The 19,078-nt window shown below is 38.2% G+C and overlaps 1 protein-coding gene across 1 annotated transcript in view; it reads left to right on the top strand.

Annotated features, from left to right (window-relative positions):
• Nucleotides 1–1,639: 1,639 nt before the first annotated feature.
• LOC103809993 (vasoactive intestinal polypeptide receptor 1-like) overlaps nt 1,640–19,078 on the top strand; it is a 19,315-nt gene continuing 1,876 nt past the window's right edge. The window contains exons 1-12 of the mRNA XM_009082870.1: nt 1,640–1,724; nt 2,007–2,135; nt 5,728–5,835; nt 6,560–6,669; nt 9,983–10,080; nt 11,650–11,782; nt 12,208–12,361; nt 14,076–14,136; nt 14,988–15,057; nt 15,573–15,664; nt 16,806–16,935; nt 17,890–17,931. Coding sequence (XP_009081118.1) covers nt 1,640–1,724; nt 2,007–2,135; nt 5,728–5,835; nt 6,560–6,669; nt 9,983–10,080; nt 11,650–11,782; nt 12,208–12,361; nt 14,076–14,136; nt 14,988–15,057; nt 15,573–15,664; nt 16,806–16,935; nt 17,890–17,931 — 1,212 coding nt within the window. The remainder of the gene's footprint in view (nt 1,725–2,006; nt 2,136–5,727; nt 5,836–6,559; nt 6,670–9,982; nt 10,081–11,649; nt 11,783–12,207; nt 12,362–14,075; nt 14,137–14,987; nt 15,058–15,572; nt 15,665–16,805; nt 16,936–17,889; nt 17,932–19,078) is intronic.

The raw sequence follows: 19,078 nt of genomic DNA, 5'->3' as shown, positions 1-19,078 counted from the left end.
AAATAATGCATTTAAGAATTTTATGTAGGCTGACAAAATTAATGCAGAATCTACACAAGAGGGCTGAGACACCTTATAGCATCCCAAACAGCACTAACCTTTTCTGGGTGAGTGAAACATCTTTCAAATTTCCATGCACTTCAAAAGAAGCTGAGGTAACACCACTGCATGTAGGCACTGGCATTATAGATTCTTTCTCAGGATTTAATTGCCTTTGCAGAGGTAACCATTTGTGGATGTTCTAGCTTATTAAGAATGTCTTCACAGTCACAAGAAATATGTTGCAGGACTACAGGGCACATGAAACTTTCTGGAGTGGGAAGTAAGGGCCAAGTAAAATACATGACAACATCTAAATGACACTAAGTATTGTCACTAAGTTACTAAGAAGATGAATCTAGACTCTATTCAACAACTGATGTCTAGAAACCCATTTAGCTGTTAAATGCAGGTTATCTAATTTGTGACATTCCTGAAACTTCCAAAACATTTTTTTTCTCATTTCTTCATCTGTTAAAATGGAAGCAGTGCCTTTGTCTAAGGAGTGGGCAGCATTCCCAGATAACAGCTTGATAGAATGTTGTAAGCACTCAGTTAAACTGGCCAAGACTACTATTTTTCTGATTACTCTAAATTCTTGGACTTCAGCATTTTTCTGTAAGCCCTAATGGACATAAATCTTCTCCTTCTATTTATTGCTTCTATTTTTATATTTATACCAACTGCAATCAGAAGGGAAGAACTTACAGAGTGCTCTCTCTGTAAGTGGTTTGTATGGCACTGTAAGCACTCAGTTAAACTGGCCAAGACTACTATTTTTCTGATTACTCTAAATTCTTGGACTTCAGCATTTTTCTGTAAGCCCTAATGGACATAAATCTTCTCCTTCTATTTATTGCTTCTATTTTTATATTTATACCAACTGCAATCAGAAGGGAAGAACTTACAGAGTGCTCTCTCTGTAAGTGGTTTGTATGGCACTATAGAATCATAATAGAATTTTATTTTAGGGGTTGGAATGGACCGTAGAGGTTATTTAGTCCCAACCCCCTGCCCTGGGCAGGGACACCTCCCCACTAGACCAGGTTGCTTGAGGCCCCATCCAACCTGGCTTTGAACATTGCCAGGGTTGGAACATCCACTACTTCCCTGGGCAACCTGTGCCAGTGTCTCACCACCCTCACAGGAAAAAGAATCTTTCCTAATATCTAGCCTAAATTTCCTCTCCTTCAACTTGAACTCCTGTCCTATCACTGCAGTTCCTAACAAAATCTCTATAATCTCCAAGTTTCGAAGAACATCAGGAGCCCATGAGCAAAGCAGAGTAGGCACACCCTCCTGAAGAGTAATCTAGAATTTATCATCTCACTTCGGTCTAATTCCTACTCTAAAGAAAACTTGATTCTTGACAGAATCCCAAGAATCAAAATAAAAATATTTTGGCAACAGTTAGTTCTGAACACCCAAAATCTTTTACTAAAAGTCACCCAACCCACAGCAAATAAAACAACCCAAAGCATCATGTATATTTGAAGAAATTTTTTTTCATTTCTTTTTATTTATTTTATGGGGAAGAAATATTTCTGTGGTCAGACTGCATGTATGTTTGAAGGACACAGTGTGAATATTCCCATACCTGATGGAGTCCTCCAATTTTGGACAGTTGACAAATATGTGGAGATCCAAAGACTATGAAATTCATTTAAGCTTTGTGGAAAACATAGGTATAAAGGAAAGGTGGTATAAATGTCCAGATTGGAGAAGAGGTGCTGCATGAGTTTGACTATTATGATACACTGAAGAATCCATATGATATACACACACAGACATATACACACTGATAAATGTGCAAGTTCACAGCTCTCTCTTGCCAGTTATGTGTTCTATTAGCAGAAAAGTCTTCATCTGAAGTTTTTGCATTCTTAGACCTCAAACTATGAGCCACAAGGTGCAAATGGGAAAGAAAACTGACACTTCTCATTCTGATAATCACAGAGCTTGTTGAGGTTTTCTTGTCTTTCTCTCTCTCACCAAGGTTGCAGGAATCCATCCAGAATGCAAGATATTCCAGCAGGTGGTCAAAGAGGAGGCTCTCTGCTTAGAACAGAATGAATCTGTTTCACCAGATCTTAAAGGTAACAGTCCTGATTGTCTAGCCCTGTATGAAAACTCTTGTATATAATTTCAGGTGCTCAATCTCAAGATACCATTTTTTCTCCTTGGTCAAGATTTGATTCCTGTTTTATCTGGTTTCTGAACAGTTTGAAGTGCTTCTCCTATGATTCTATGACTTTATGTTATTAGCCATCCTTAAAAGTTCTATGTCTAAGTCAGGATTCATCTTGGATTCCCTTAAAGTACATGGAGGATGTTGGATGTCCCTAGAACATTTTTAATTGCCTTTGGTTTAGACACTACTTTATAATGAGATGAATAATTTTCTGGAGCAGTATTCCTCTTTACTACTACAGAATGAGACTAAAATTATTAATTCAGACCCTGACAAGTTTAGTAGCTTAGTTAGGGAAGGAAAGCCCTATTGGGAATGTGTATTTGGTGTATTCTTCACTTATATCCAAAATTCCATAGAAGCTTCCTCAGAAGACACCTAAAAGCATAAAAGACACCTAAAAGACACCTAAAATTATATCATGGGGGGAGTCATTCCAATCTGGTAAAAGAGATCCTTGAAAAAAGAATCCCAATTTATCTAAAATACTATATTTCTACATTACTAGACATGCTTTGTTTGGTTGAAAAGATTTATTATGAAAGTGTTTTGAAGTTTATTACACGCTCAAATATAAATTTTGAAAACTAAAATGAACTTGCTAGACAGCCTATAAAATATATTTAAGATATTGTGTGGGGAGGGAGGGAGTTCTCTGCTGGGGCTTTGGCATAGTGGAGACATGTTTGGAAATGATTCAAAGTAAAATTTCAAAATGCTCAAACTCTTTGAAAGTTGACTCATTTTTTTTCTGGCCAACTTTGCTTAGAAAACTTTGAATCCACCACAGTGAGGTCTTTCAAGTGCATGAATTATCAAGTTAATTTCCTGCATAGGAGTAATGAGACAAAGATGCCTCATGCCCTTGGCTGGGATAGAAGTATTGCAACCACCTGCCTTTAGCAGCCTAGCAAAAATTAGAGTCTAAACCTGTATTTCCTTTGTCTTCTATATTATTCTGCAGAATTTCCTATCAATCTAATGTTTCATATCCCCTTTGCAGTTTCCTGCTCTATTTTGGTGGTATTCCCCACACACACTGTAATCGAGTCCAGAATACCTCTTGGACACGTTTTCTGCTTGGAACACCCTGTAACCCACCCTGCAAAAAACTGTTTGGGCATAAACCAGTGATTTTCAAAAATCATTTATTACATTTATTACAGGATGTCATTCCAAGTATCTTCCTCTTTAATGCAGAAATAATTGCATGGTTTTGGAATCCTCTTTGTGGCAAAGGTTACTCAAAGAAATAAAAATCCCTCAGAGTTCTGTTAAACTTAAAATATCTTCAGCCTTGTCAACTCTGAGCTTCTCAAAGCTCTCCTTTTCACCTTTTATTCTCTAGAGATGGAAAGACTTTAATGAAAATCTGTTCTGCTATTTACAGCCTTTCTCAATATATTTTGAAATTAAACATTAGATCTAGAAAGACCATTCATCCCCAATATTTTATCAGGAGGATAAAATAGGCTAAGATTGGTAGAAGTCCATAACTTTCATTTCAGTTTTTAGGAACCCAAGGAGATAAAAGGAAGTAGTCACAGAGACTTTGTGCTGGAATTAGTCTGTGTTGCAGAGCTTTTAATATAAAGTAATTCCACATTATCTTGTTGCATAGAGAAGTGCTTAATGAATGCCATCAGTAGAGTCCAGGGTACAATTCCTCTCATCTTGAAGTAGTTGTGTAAAATAGGTCAAGTGATTCAAGCTTTTATAAATGCTTATTTTCCTCTACTGTCTAAAAGAAACAAAAAAGGAAGAGAGGCCTGCATTACTGAACAAGACTTAAATATCTATGATGTCAACATTACTTGATCCAGCTCCTACTACAGTTGTCTTTATGGAGTCTCAGGTGACTTGGACACCCACCAGTGCCTTGTAAACCTCAGCATGAAAAATTCCCTTTTGGCCTCTGCACTCAGCAGTATCTTTGATATAAGTCACTGTAAATGAAGCCAAATTTAAGACTTAAAACATACAGATTCCAGTCCTGCATAAGGTCACCTGAATCTCATTGTTAACCCCACATTGCCAAATGCAGTAGATTTTTAAACCTAACTCTTCAAATGTACTATAGTCCCTCTAAGAAGGACCACTTGGGTTGTTAAGTGTGTGGGCCATTGCATGTCCAAGTGGGACTGGTATTACCTGGCTTTATAAATTTGGAAATTGACAGCCTAGTTTAGGCTATAATCATCAGTGAGACACATGTATTTGCAGTGTATGATTCATCCTGTCCTCAGAAAAGAGCCGCCAATATATGGGATGAATCATGTGCTGGAAGTCCCTGTCTCTTTCTGCTGATTACAGAGGGAACATAACTAAGATTAGCTAACATATTTTAGGCAATTAAAACTACAGCTAATGAGTCAGGGCTTCTATATTCCCATCTGGCAAACTGGGGATACCAGGAAATTCATCCTCCCAGGGGTGATGTGAGGATAATGCTGTGGGAGATTCTCAGGGCTATCCTTTTGGAAGCCAGAGAGTAACTTTGCTCAGCTACAGGCAAGTGATACTCCTTCCACTTTTCAGCTCTTGACAGCTTTAGATTTGCCTTGTCATCCATCACAGAGGAAACAGAAAAGAATCACGAAAGAAAATAACAGCTCCCAACCCAAACTCATGCACTGCTTTATATCCACCTCATGACTGTCTAGAGATTGGTTTTGGTTACAGTGCAAAGCTTTATTTATTGGTTCTGGCACCTGTACATGCTGGTAATTTTTCTGTGCTGCACCCACTCCTACTTGCCAACAGCTTGAAGTCTCAATGTGATGCAGCTGTGACAAAGCTGTGATTAACTAAAACTTCTGAAAACCCTTTTTGTCAGACTCATAGCTAGTAACATGCCCTGTGTCATCAGCCAAAAGTGTCTGGTTAGGGAGCCTCATGAATGCCAACAAGTCAGACCTACTCCCAGTGATGGTCATTTTATATAATGCTGAGAAACGTTCTTCTAGTTTGGGATAAATCTAATCCGTTTTGAAATCCTTTGGAAAAATGCCATTGATTGCCTCAGATTGGAACTTCAGCTCTTATTTCCTTTAAGCCAGGTGAAATTGATAGATTTGAAGCATGAAATCAAGAGATTAAGCCTGAATTTTTAAGTCTGATGTTTTTCAGTCAGGCTTGAAACCAGTAATGAGAAATCTCTTGTGCTAATAATTATTCAACATTTTTATTTTAATGACTTTTGTTTTGACAATAGAAAGAGCTCCAATGGATTTGACTTTCAGATTGTGTCTGTTTGAATTTCAGGTACGTTCTCTTATGAGATAAGGTGAGAGAAGGTCCAGCTGGAATACCAACTGCATATGTGATCATTCAGGGAGAAGAGGAAAACAATACACTCCTTCATTTGCAGAGCTGCGTGTCCTGTTGTGGCTCTTCCTGCATGTGAATTAGTGGGAAAGCCACAGACAATCTCATTATGGAAGATCAACTGTGTGTTGTTCTTTGCGGTTCTCTTTATTTAAGGCATCTTTTTACAGGATGTGCCAGAGATTGGGATGGTTTAACCTGCTGGCCCAGAGCCACTTTTGGGGAAGTGGTGAAAATTCCCTGCCCACGATTTTTTGAAGAATTCACCAATACTCATGGCAAGACATTTTTTCCCTGTTTTCTTATCCCTACATAATTTTCTTAATACAAATTCTAATAGGTGGAGATTTTTGTATATTTTCCTGATTTACACCACTTGCTTATATCAGGCAAGATAGAATAATTATCCAGATACATATGTTGGCTTGTGGTCAATATTTGGCAATGTTGTTTTGTGTTATGTTGTACTGAATTGTCTAATGTCTTTGGTGGTCTAAAAATGATGGGTAATTGCACAATGTTATTAAATTTATAAAGGAATATGTCATAGATTCACTGATTTAAAAAGTCACATAATAATTAATTTTACAAAGGACCTCTTGAGGTTATCTGATCCAATCCTCCAGCAGGATCAGGACCAGGTTCAAAGCTTGTATTGAGCTTCCAATTTAGATCAGGTGGCTCAGAGCTTTGTCCACAATCCCAAAATATATTGCAAATGTATAATTTGTTTTCCTCAGTGTAAGGATTGCATTTGGAGGACTGATTTCCCATATGAAATGTACAAGTCCCACTACATCAGGAATAAATGAGAATATTTTCCTCAAATTTTCAAAAGATAGGTATATAAAATATGTAACTCTATAGCTAATCTTACTGAACATGGCTAGACCTGTAAGTCTGCAACTTAAAAATCAAAGTAAGAAGAAATTGTTGTTGCTTATCAAAACTTAAAGAACATCCCCCCAGTAATTAATTCTCTGCTCTATTTTACCATCTAAGGTTTCCTTCAGAGAAACTGTACACAAGAGGCATATTGGTCAGAACCATTCCCCCCTTACACCATTGCCTGTGGATTTGATGAGGGTTCCAGTAAAGGACCTGAGGATCAGGTGAGTTTTTATTTCCTGCTTCTGAGCTCTCCTGAGTGTGCTGAGTAGCTGGATGCCCCACACATCTGAGTCCTGTCAGAATCCAATAATTACCCATTTTCCATGCTAAACTCAGAACTTTGAGGTGTATTTAGAGCCTGTGTAACAAATTAGGCTTAATATAAGGCAAGGGATTCCAGGAAAACCTGGGATCGTAAAACTCAGTAGCTGGTTTGACTGTTAAGTGGGTATTTGTTTATTCAGTGCTGGGTGCACAGGGGATTGTTCCTCCTAACACGTACCCCGTGGGTAGCCAGAGTTACACTTTTATGCAGTATAGGTATACATATGCATTAATTAGCTATACATTTTCACTGCTCAGTCCTACATATTCATATTATTTCCAAGAATGGGTGTTACTCTTCTTAGAATTTGATCATGCCTCCATGTGCCTGTGCTCTCTGTCTGGTGGTTGTCTTCAGGGGTCATGAAGATGAAGGCTCCAACTCTTCCTCTGAGTTGAACTTTGCAACTTTATCCTCAGAGCCTGCACAGTGCCTTCTCAGCCAAGATCCAACCCGTAGGGACAGAGCAACCCAGTTTGCAGCTGCTTGGTTCATTTTATCTGTAATTTCACATGTTCACTAATTCCTAGGATACTTAATCATCAGTTAATGTTTTTCAAATTACTACAATACTGATAATTGTTCCACAAATTAATTGGAAAAGCAGGCTATGCTACACATGTTAAATAGTAACTATCGCTGGGCTTCTTTGGTCACCAGGTGGGATTCATTTTTCACAAGGGAGTAGCAGGTGGCACTTTGTTCTCCATCCAGTTGTCTCCTCCTCGTGTTAATGAGCAGACTCAGGATTAGTTCACTTGTCTTGCCTAACAAAGACTTTGCTTCTCTGACAGAGGTGATGTGAATCCTCATCCTGCACCAGTCTCCCAGGGAAGTCCTACCAACCTGCTTGCAGTGAATTTTTCAGGGAAAATTCCTTTGTATCCCTCCTGTTGGTTTTTCTTCCCTAGATTTTATTTGAGTCAGAAAAAAAATATTACATAACTTTATAGGATGGTGGTCAAAGCACATCTTTATGAGGGAACTCTTGGATACCATTGAGCATGGGGCCCTGAGCAATGTGGTATAGTGGAAGATAACCCTGCCTATGGCAGGAGGTTTGGAATGAGATGATCTTTGGGAGTCCCTTCCAACCCAAACCATTCTATGGTTCTATGATATGATGATGTTTATACTTTATCTTAGGTATTTATGGAGAAGGAAGTGAATCTCTATTTTTCCTATCTGATGTTCATAATTGGAACTCAATTAAGCTCCAGCAGCATTTCTCTCACAGCCACATCTTCATATGATCTTAATTTCCATGTTCCTGATCATCACACTTGGTCCCAGGATAGGTATGCTGCTGTTGGTACTGCCTCAGTGGTGAACTTTGCCTCGTGGCTGAAGGTTATTAATTAACACAGATGTGCTCACTGTCTCTGCTTTTGAGTTCTGACATTTGCTAAATGGGACAGTTTCAGCGAGAGAGAATAGGGATGTCTCCATCCCCTCATCTCCAATCTGCATTGGGCAAGGCTCATACATCTTGCATGAGTGCAAGATGGGGTGCATGTCTGCTTCACCCTCTTCCTACTGTGTTATTTTGTAGAAGCAATGGACTTCCTTCAATATATGAAAGAAAAGACTAACTCATATAGCTCGTTGTGAGTGTACAGTCATGACTCAACAGTGGAAAATGTCATTATCACAGGACAAAGCAAAACACAGAAAGGTGATGAGGATTGTCACACTAACACACTAGGTGTTATCTGGAGTTAACCATTTGTTTTTCAAGCATGAAAGTACTAATTCACATATCTGGAACTTTGGGAAGTGCAGACATAATTGTCTTCATTCACTTGGTTCCATGAATTTAGAACATCAAGCACAGCTGTAACAGACAATGTAGATATTTGGAGTGTGACACCACACCTATAAATCAAGAATATTTTTACTTCTTTATACTGTGGGGAATCTAGAAGGAAAATGCTTTAAAAAAAACTACTGGAAAGATGCTGAAAACCACATAAACTGTTGAGAAGGGATGTAAGATTCTTAAAAGACACGTGCTCTAGAGCACAGTTCTCCAGCACTAGGGCCACCTGTCCACGTGGCACTCACCCATAGAGCTAAACTCCCTATCCAGGGTGGCTTTCTCCAAGAAGTCCCTCGTTTATTTCACCATTATTAAAGATTTCAAGGCAGAGCTCCTGTGTGTGCTGTGGCTGTGTTTAGTTTGTTCTTCCAGTCAAACCCACAAGGTTTGACTGTAAAAAGAAGCTAAGATCAGTAATCTCTACTGCATTGCAAACACGGACGTAAGAAGAATCCCAGTTATATTCTAAGAGAACCACTTGCTTTGTATTTTGTATGTGCAGTGAGCACTTATAATGTCTTCTGTATATAGTGTTTTTTCGCCTACCCTACGTAAACTGATAAAATGAGTAAAAATATTTCATCATTCAATTGAAGTATCTATTTTCTAATTTTCACCTGTGTTTTGAAAAGACTGTGTAAAAGATTAAGACAGTTTCAGAAACACCAGGATGATTCCAAGCTTGTCAGGGTTACATGATTTATTTATGGATCTACTTAAAATTGCTAATTGGTTGTCTCAACCTAGAATTGCAGCCTTTTGGATAAATAGATTTTGGATCAATTAGAGAACAAAGTGTCCATTGCATTTGTAAGGAGGAAATTTGCCTGGATTCAGAGAATTTAGTTTCTTGGGATTTAAAATAATTAGGTGATTTTGTAGTGAATCAGAATAAAATTTGCATAGTTGAAGCCACATAAACATGCTTCATTTTTCTGAGGACATGGGATGTTTAAACTGAAAACAAATGAACTATAAAGAATTTACAGTCTTACAGCAATGAACCGTTTGTCCAAAGAGGTTATTTTCTTGGCTTTAATTTTCTTTCCTCCACAATATAATGTGACTTTTTCACAGTGTTTCAGTTTCCTCAGCTGCAAACTGCAAGTTTTATTTCTCTTTTAGCTACAGCTGTTTATGAAAATTAATACTTACTGTATCAGATGAGGTCAGATGATCCTGTGAGCTTCTGTCTCTGGTATAAGGTTAAATAGGCTTGAAGAAAAAATTGTATGTGTTAGCAATGGAGGAGAAAACCTGAAGGTCTCAAGAATTCAGAGCAGCTCAGAGGTGATGACTAGTGAGGGAAAAATGTATCCTAGTGAAATAAGCACAGCATCATGTCTGCTGCAGAACCACATGCATTGGGCTGTGTCTCTTTCTCCCACAGAAATCATATTATTCTGCATTTTGGCATGTCTACACTGCTGGCTATGCAGCATCAGTGACTTCGCTCGTTACAGCTCTAATTGTCTTTGCTGCCTTCAGGTAAATATAAATGGTTTCTTTTTCAGGATGACTAAATACAACATCATCCTAATTTCTCAGATTCTGTGTGGGTTTCTTTTAAATATTATTTTCATGTCCTTCTAAGACATAACACCGTTGATGGCAATGAGACCTTTTCTAGTCATGATGTAGTGTTACCTGCAGATGTTAAAATAATCAAGCTGGTTGGGCAGCCTGTCTTAGTCTCTTTAATGACACCTTACAGTAGAAATGTTCCAACCTGATATCACTATTAACATAAGATAACTATTCCTTCACTGCATGGCACAACATACTCTGCAGAGACAGATTGTCTCATGCCCCTGAATCAAATGTAATTCTAAACTGGCCATTCCTCTGTGAAAGGCTTCCATAACTGAAAGCTACAGGAAGAGATTAAAATAAATTTAAATGTCATGTTTGATGATGTTGCATATTAGGAAATGGATCTTGGGATTGATTGGTTCCAGTGCTCTTGGACAAAAAGCCTTAAACTCACTGTGCAGAGCACAAAAGCAGCTTCCCAACTGGAGTGGGTTGGCAGCCTCAAAGGTCATATCCCTTACAAAGGGACCCAGAACCAAGAGAATGATATGACCAAACCTTGAAGGAGATTCCTTCAGCTTAAGTGTGGAGAGAGCAATCTAGGGAAATAGAATAAAAGAATTTTTTAGGTTGGAAAAGATGTTTAAGGCTACCAAGTCCAATCATTAAACCAACACTGCCAAGTCCACCACTAAACCATGGCTCCAAGCACTGCATCTACATGTGTTTTAACTACACACAGGGATGGTGACTCAATCATTTCCTTGGACAGTCTGTTCCAGTGCTTGACAACTCCTCCCATAAAGAAATTTTCCCTAATATCCTATCTAAACCTCCCTGGTGCAACTTGAGGCCATTCCCTCTTACTCCATCACTTGTTTTCCAGGAGAAGAAACCGTCTAAACCTCCCTGGTGCAACTTGAGGCCATTCCCTCTTACTCCATCACTTGTTTTGCAGGAGAAGAAACCGACCCTCACCTCACCACAGCCTCCATTCAGGGAGTTGCAGAGAGTGAGAAGGTCCCCCCTGAGCCTCCTTTTCTCCAGTCTGAACATCTCCACTTCCTTCAGCTGCACCTCATCAGACTAATCCACTTTAGGGTCAGCCAAGGACTTCTCTGGCAGCTATCCCATAACATGTTACTGACACCCATTTAATCCTCTCTCCTCCTCTGACCTGAGAGGGGCTGAAAAACCTGCTGCAAGCTTGTTCAACTAAAAATGTTATTTAGAATAATTAAAAGGCATTAATGTAATACAGCCCAAGAGTCCCACAGTTACTCTCTACTTCTGGTACCTCCTATAAATATGTGGTGATTCAAGGACAATTACACTGGAACTTTCATTAGCTTAAGCAGATAATAACTGCTCTGCTCCCTTGTGTCTAGCTCCTTCTCAAATAGTGGCAGATCATTTATTTGCTTTGGAAAGTGTCTGTGTTCACCTGTGTTCCTGTGTGAGTTTTACCGAGACCATGAGAAATTTCTCTCAAAGAGCAATTTTTATTTTCTCTTTCCATGTCAGAAAATTCCACTGTACACGGAATTACATCCATATGCACCTGTTTGTCTCCTTTATCTTGAGAGCAATTGCTGTTTTCACCAAAGATGCTGTTTTGTTTGCAGATGAAACTATGGACCACTGCCTAATGTCAACGGTACTGAACTTCCCCTCTCTCTTATCCTTGAGTAATCATTTAATTTTTTACCTGAAAACAACAGGGAGATTTCTTACCCTCCAGTTTGATAGTACTGAAATCTTAAAAGAAACAATACTGTATAAACCCAAAGCCCAAGTGCTATGTCTGCACTCAGCTTTGATATATAAGGCACATATCTGTAGACTCCAATGAAGCTGTAGCAATGTCTACTGGTAAAGAATTTAATCTGTAAGAGAAAACCAGTATTTCCCTTCCAAAAAGCTGAAGTAAAGTCAGTTCAAATTATGGAACCCCAAACCTACTGAAATCTTCTTGCAATTTCTTCAGTCTTGCATGGTGACTCTGATTTTTGCCTATATTTGTAGAGAAACTAGACATGAAGATAGCACACCTAACAGTTTTTTCTTTCTCTGCACTTCCAGGTTGCTTGTAAGGCTGCTGTGGCATTCTTCCAGTTCAGTATTTTAGCCAATTTCTTCTGGCTTCTGATTGAAGGGATATACCTTCAAACGTTGCTTCTGCTGACCTTTGTTTCCAACAAGCAGTATGTGTGGTGGTTCATATTTACTGGCTGGGGTCAGTATTCTTTTCTTCTTTGTGTTATTTAACATTTATGCTTACTTTCAGAACTGGATAAAATAGGTGTCTTGAGATAAAATATGCCTGTCAAAGGTGCCTCTTCTCTGAGGAAAGTTGTCCATTCATCCAATACTGCTACACCAAAACCACACTATTAGATTGTCTTTCTTACCCTGTTAGCTATTTACAACACAAATCACAGTGGTGATTGATCCAGACCTCAAGACAATGAGTAATGTGGTTAGATGACATCCTAGTACCACTTTGCCTTTCTCCACTGACCAAAGAAGCTTGGGTGACTAGCTTGAAGTTTGTATTTTGCTTTTAGTAAGCAGAATTAGATAGATTAATCTTAAATCATGTAGGTCCAGGCCTAGGAATCACACTATTCTGTTTTTTTCAGACCTCCTGGCTATAAGGAATCATTTGAGTTTATACAGCAATTTAAATTATCTCTGATTGTCTGAATAGGAATGTGTAATAGATAAAGTTTCTTTCATCGCAAAGAGTTGTTTGTTGTGACTCTCAGATATTTCTGTGCCTCACCTTGTCTGCCCGAAAATAGAGGCACCCAAATTGAGTAGTTACAATGACTTTTTTGGCTTAGCAATGAAATCCAAATTATCCTGAAGTAAATACTAATTTATCCCTTGTCTTCAGATTCTTAGATTTTATGTAATTAACTTTTCTGGAGCTCTTCCAGATATGGTTGTTTGAAATGAGACACTTAAACCTTGATTAATTATGGCTTACTTGAGATAACAAAGGAAACAGCTAAATTAATAATGTAGTAATTCTCATCTCCTTCTATAATCAATGGCAAGTGAGAGACATCTCAGGGGGAACTCAGATCTTAGGTGATATGAATGTAAATATTTCTCTTGATTAATTAAAAGGGCAATTTGTATTGAGTATGGTCTCAGCTTAAAGGACCTCAACAAAGAGCTAAAATTTGGAAGGATAACTTCTGGGCGTTTCCTACAGATCTCAAATGATATTTAGAAAGATATTACCTATATTTCTATAGATTTATCACTAAAAATGCCACCTGCTTCAGATTAGAGTCCCTTTTGTGGCAGCTTTGAAAGTCACTTAGTCTTTGGAAATTCAATTCCACAGAAGGAGAGCAAAAGCAATTTCTAGTTTATAGGTCTTCTTTAAAAATTCAGTCATAAATATAGAAGGACAGAAGGATAAGCAGTAATAAAGTGAGGCTAGAAATCACTGGTTCCTGGATTTATCTTAATTTTCATAGAATTCTTATCAACTGATGGGTCTAGAATGATTAATAGATGTTTCTTAGGACAGAAGTGTGAACTCTTTGAGCTAGTGTACAAAGAGTTGTTTGCTGGGCAGAATTCACAAGATGAAAGAACTCCAGCTAAATAGGCAGTTCCTCCAGTTTCACAAGTGCCTATAATTCATATCCAAACCTTCAAGAAATTCTTAGCATTGATTTTTGAAAATGCAGTTTCACAACATCCCAGACTCTCCTTTATTATGATTTCATTCTCCTGCCCTTTTACTCCTTTTATTTTTCTTACCCTGAACTGCAAATTAAGTTATTTCATGAAGTTATTTAAAATTGTCTGAGCCAGCATTTGACATTTAATGTACATCCAACCTGCTGCACCGTGAACCTACTTGAAAGAAGGTTTCCATGGGACATGGTATTAAAAACAATTGTTGTGTTCCATGTTGATTTGTCCAGGAGCTCCTACTGCTGTCATGTTTGCTTGGGTCCTCACAAGAATCCATCAGCAAAATACTGGGTAAGTCAGAGCTTGGATAAGAAAGACAAGGACATCCTATTTTGTTGGTGTTCTGTTGTTCTGGTGGAGAAAAATATAGGTATTAAAAAAAAGGGAAAAAACAAGTTCCAGATCTATGTCTCTGATCTTTACACTTCATATGCAAGTGAGAAAATAGTTCCAAGTCTTTTGATTTTGATGTCCATATATAGGGTAATAAAACCTGTAAATATCATGATAACTATTGAAATTGCATTTAGTTCCCTAACAGCCAGTCCTTGAAATAATTATATTTTAAGAAAATCACTGCTTCTGTATAAAATCAGCCATAAATGACTAACCCTAGTCTCTTCCAACAAGAACCTCCCAAACAAACACATTATGACTTGTTAAGTGGTTTCTTCATTAATTCCCATTCAGTTATTTGAATTTTATTTCATTTTACTTAAATCTTTTAATATGAGAGCCAGATAGAAGAATTGTTTACTAAAAGCTGTCCTGAAGGCATTCAGCTCATCTCACATGGATAATCAGTTGGAAAAGATACTATTTTACTCTTACCTGTTCAGGACTCAGATTAATGATGTAGAGTGGTAAGGAGAGCAGGAAAGAAGCCTGAAAATATAAATGTGTTTTTCTTGACTTTGCTTTGGTTCCCTAATCTTTGCTTCTTACTGAATAAATTTCCTTTAGATTGGGCTCCATAGAAACTTTGAGAGATGTATCAGGGTACCAGTGCTGGCAGGAACATTCAGACAGTGATTTAAAGCTAAGGGTCCCTGGGTTTCCTCTTCTGTGTCAGAAATGTTTTTGTGTGTAGTAGAAAGGTCCCATGGGGCAGATAACATGACTGGTTTTGTTTGTTTTTTCAGATGTTGGGATGATGATGAGCATGGAGTGGTGTTATGGATCATCAGAGGCCCCATCCTGCTAACTGTATTGGTATGTTTTTTCATTTTACCTTGCTTATCTACATATAGATGGGTTTATCTAGTGTATTTTTAACATGAGTGCTTAGGATGCAAATTTAAGAGAAAAAAAATCCCCCTTATCCACACATTTATACCACCTAGATTTAGTGGGGGGAGCAGTATATCAGGTCTATATCTGTCATAATCCCTGTCATAAACAATGAAGGGCACAGTGGGGAATATATAGACAATGTAAGATCTGCTAGGTGCTGACAAGAAGTGCAAGACATAATATCAGACATAAAATGTAATCGAAGGATGTAGGTCTGCATTAATTCAACACATGAATTTCAAAATATCTTTATGTATAACTATATATTGGGGAAAATAATCACGATTTCTAATCATATTGATTTGATCTGGGAGCAGATCTGCACTGTTTTACAGCAGTGCAATTCCTATCACGGGGGATTTCCAGTTATTTGTATCAACTGAAGTTATGTCCTGGGTTGTAGTAAATTTACAGATTTTGTCTTGTCTTTTCAGATTAACTTTTTTATATTTATTAACGTGATCAGAATTTTAGTCCATAAATTGAAGTCTCAAGAGGGAGGAGGGAGCCATTCAAGCCACTTCATGTGAGTATTTCTGGGTCGCTTAATATTGACCTGTTCTAATCTATATAAGAAATATTTTATGGACAGGATAACAAAATGTTCTGCTACTCTTCTAATAGAGAAATTTCCAGAAGCAATAAGAGTGCAAACTTTTCACCCCAAATATCATGTCTCTTTGAGGGTGAGGTGGATATGTTGGGGACAATGAGAAAAGGAAAATATACAGTATTATAATTGCAAAAGGACCCAGCTGGAAAGTGTAAACACTAAATGTCAGGGAATGAATTCTTCTTGCTTCCAGTCCTTTCTTCACAAATGGCCAAATAAAAAAGATGCAGATTTAAATTAGATTTCCTTTAAATTCTTAGCAGGAACATGATGTTGATGTTCTGGTAAACAAACCTAGTCCTTTCTGTTACAATCCCCTTCACAATCAATGGGGATGTCCTCAGTGCAGTCAGAGGACTCTAGGGAGGTATTTACCTCATCCCATGATATGTAGATATTGCTGTTAGTTATTGCCCAGGACCTAGTGTGAACCATTGCCCTTCTGGTGTGAGCTGAAGGCCAAGCAGAACATCCCAGGACATAACCAGTGGCTCTCACACTACCATTTAAGCAATGGAATCAAGTCTTACAGACTAGATGTCCATGGACAGTTTTGGAAGTCATAGAAGCCTAGAATCCTAGAATGGTTTGGGTTGGAAGGGACCTTAAAGATCATCCAGTTCCAACCCCTCTGCCATGGGCAGGGACACATTCCACTAGCCCAGGTTGCTCAGAGCCCCATCCAGCCTGGCCTTGAACACTTCCAGGGATGGAGCAGCCACTGAGACACTTCTATGGAGGACATATATATGTAATTGAGATTAGTTTCAGGACAGAAGATCAGAGTAGTTGGCATAGTGCCTCTAGGTTTGCATGTATAGCAGGGAGAAGGATCCTTAAATGTCAATCCAGAAAACTTTGCAGGCTGATTTGTTCATCTTTGTTCACCAGAAGTTGATGGTAGGAGTGGCAGAAGTCTTTCCATAACTTCATTGGATGTATTTGCCTCCATTATAGAGCTGTCCTCTGTATTAAAATATGCTCCAGCACATAACTGCTATCACTAATTTCATATTTCTAACAGGGCATGATTCTTTAATTCTTGGTTTTCCAGGAGACTTGCTAAATCCACGTTACTTTTAATCCCTCTCTTTGGAGTGCACTACATTGTATTTGCATTTTTCCCAGAAAGCACTGCTTTGGAAGCTCGTCTTTATATTGAGCTGGGCTTGGGTTCTTTTCAGGTAAGCTGGACAAAATGTTTATCAGTCCTAAGATGCTTGGTCTGAAACACCACAGTGTCAGAAGTTTTACATTTTAGGTTGGTTATTAGAGCAGGTGTTATTAATGTGTCGAAATTCAACCCACACATTCTTTCATAGTGCTTCACAAGTTCTTCTGTTGTTTGTTCCTATATTATTTGAAATCTCACCCTACTTTTGAGTTTTGACTCAGACTTCATACTAATAATCACCAAAAATATTACAATATCTACCTTTATTGAATAACAGTGACAGGGTGCCATGAAGATCAACCAATGGATTAAGGTGAACTGACTGAAAATTATTTCACATATAATAAAAATAAGGATAAGAGGAATAGAAAAATAACTGTAACAACCTGCTCTTCCCTTACCCTTTAGGAGTAGTGAATCATGTTAGTATTTCACTGTTTATTTTGCTATAGTGGTGGTTAGAACAATAGCATGGATTTGAGAGGGCCAAGGCCTCAGTGTATTTCTAGGTGAATATGAACCCAAGACCTTCCCCAAAAGGTTGTTGGCTGAACATCATCCCGTGACAAAAAGAAAATAGTTAGTAGTAAAGACACAAACTGAGCAAGTGGTCACCCAGTTTATTCACTACTGTAAATACAGACTAGAAGAAGACAGAGGTCCTTACTACCATATTTATCCTTATTTGTAGGATACAGTAAACAGTAAGTTAGTCCTTCCTGTCTCCATACAAGGAAAATAATATACATATAATGTTGCCAGTCCAATGAGGAATTTAATTCTTTTCTGAAAACTCAATAAATAATGTCACATCACCTGAATCCCAATGGAAAAAAATTGAAAATATGCTTTTTTTTGCTTTATATTTTTCTCAAATTTTGAGTGAAGCCTGATGACCATCATTGATTCTATACCTTAAATCTTATTTTCTTGGCTTTTTTTCTCCCTACCTTTCCTGTTCTAGGGCTTTGTTGTTGCTCTTCTATATTGCTTCTCAAACTCTGAGGTGAGTAGCAAGTACTAAGATTATCAAACCCTTTAAAATTCATAGGTCTCTCTTGTTTCTAACTTTCCCCCCCTATTTTCAGAACAGATCTGTGCTTTGTTCTGCTTCTGAAAGCATGACATACCCATATCTTTTTTTTTCCCTTGATACCTTTGTTGACTTTATTTGTTTTCATACAGTTCTGACAGGAGGACACAAAATAAACTTTGAAGCAATGACCCTTTACAAATGGTTGCTCACTTTCCTGTCAGGAGACTTTTCCTCTGCGTTCTATCTCATATCTGTCATGAAGTTGACTCAGTGGAAAGTTTGTAATGCTCTTTACTTTCTTTAGGTTTATTTGACCTAGTGAGTTTTTTTCCTTTTTTCCTGTCCCTTTTCCCCTCTCCTCATTCTTTTTTCCCCTTTCCCCTTTCCCTTTTCCTCTTCCCCATTCTCCCTTTCCCTTTCTCTTTCCCTCTTTCCCTTTCCTTTTGCCTTTCCTGTTTCCTGTTTCCCCTTTCCCCTTTCCTTTCTCATTGCCCCTTTCCTTTCCCCTTCCCCCTTTCCACTAATCCTTTCCCTTTTCCAGGACAGCCTGTGCTTTCAGTAGTTTTCTTCAAAACCTTTCTTTCCTGGTTTTATAACATTGATAGCATTAGGATGAATTTCCTGTAGGACATTTTAGTGAACCTATCATTTCAAAATCTAACTAAATTTGCTGGTTCTTTCCCCAAAAGAGCAGAATGAGTGCAAATTGATGAGAAAATGTAAAAACACATCTCATTCTCAGAAAAGTGTGTGAATTAGTTGAGAACCCTTCTACTCGGCTCTCGTGAGAACCCACCTAGAATACTGCATGCAGTTCTGGTGCCCTCAACACAAGAAGGACTTGGAACTGTTGGAGCAAGTCCAGAGAAGGCCACAAAGTTGATAAGAGGACAGGCTGAAGGAGTTGGGGCTGTTCAACCTAGGGAAGAGAAGGTTGTGTGGGAACCTCATAGCAACCTTCCAGGATCTGAAGGGGCTACAAGGAAGCTGGAGAGGGACTCTGTGTTAGGAGCTGCAGTGACAGGATAAGAGGCAATGGGTACAAATTGAAAGAAAGGAAATTCAGGCTAGATATTAGGAAGACGTTTCTTCCTGGGAGGGTGGTGAGACACTGGAA

The sequence above is a fragment of the Acanthisitta chloris genome, unplaced genomic scaffold (assembly GCF_000695815.1).
Source record: "Acanthisitta chloris isolate BGI_N310 unplaced genomic scaffold, ASM69581v1 scaffold1399, whole genome shotgun sequence".
NCBI lineage: Eukaryota > Metazoa > Chordata > Aves > Passeriformes > Acanthisittidae > Acanthisitta > Acanthisitta chloris.
This window is presented reverse-complemented; position numbering and strand designations above follow the sequence as displayed.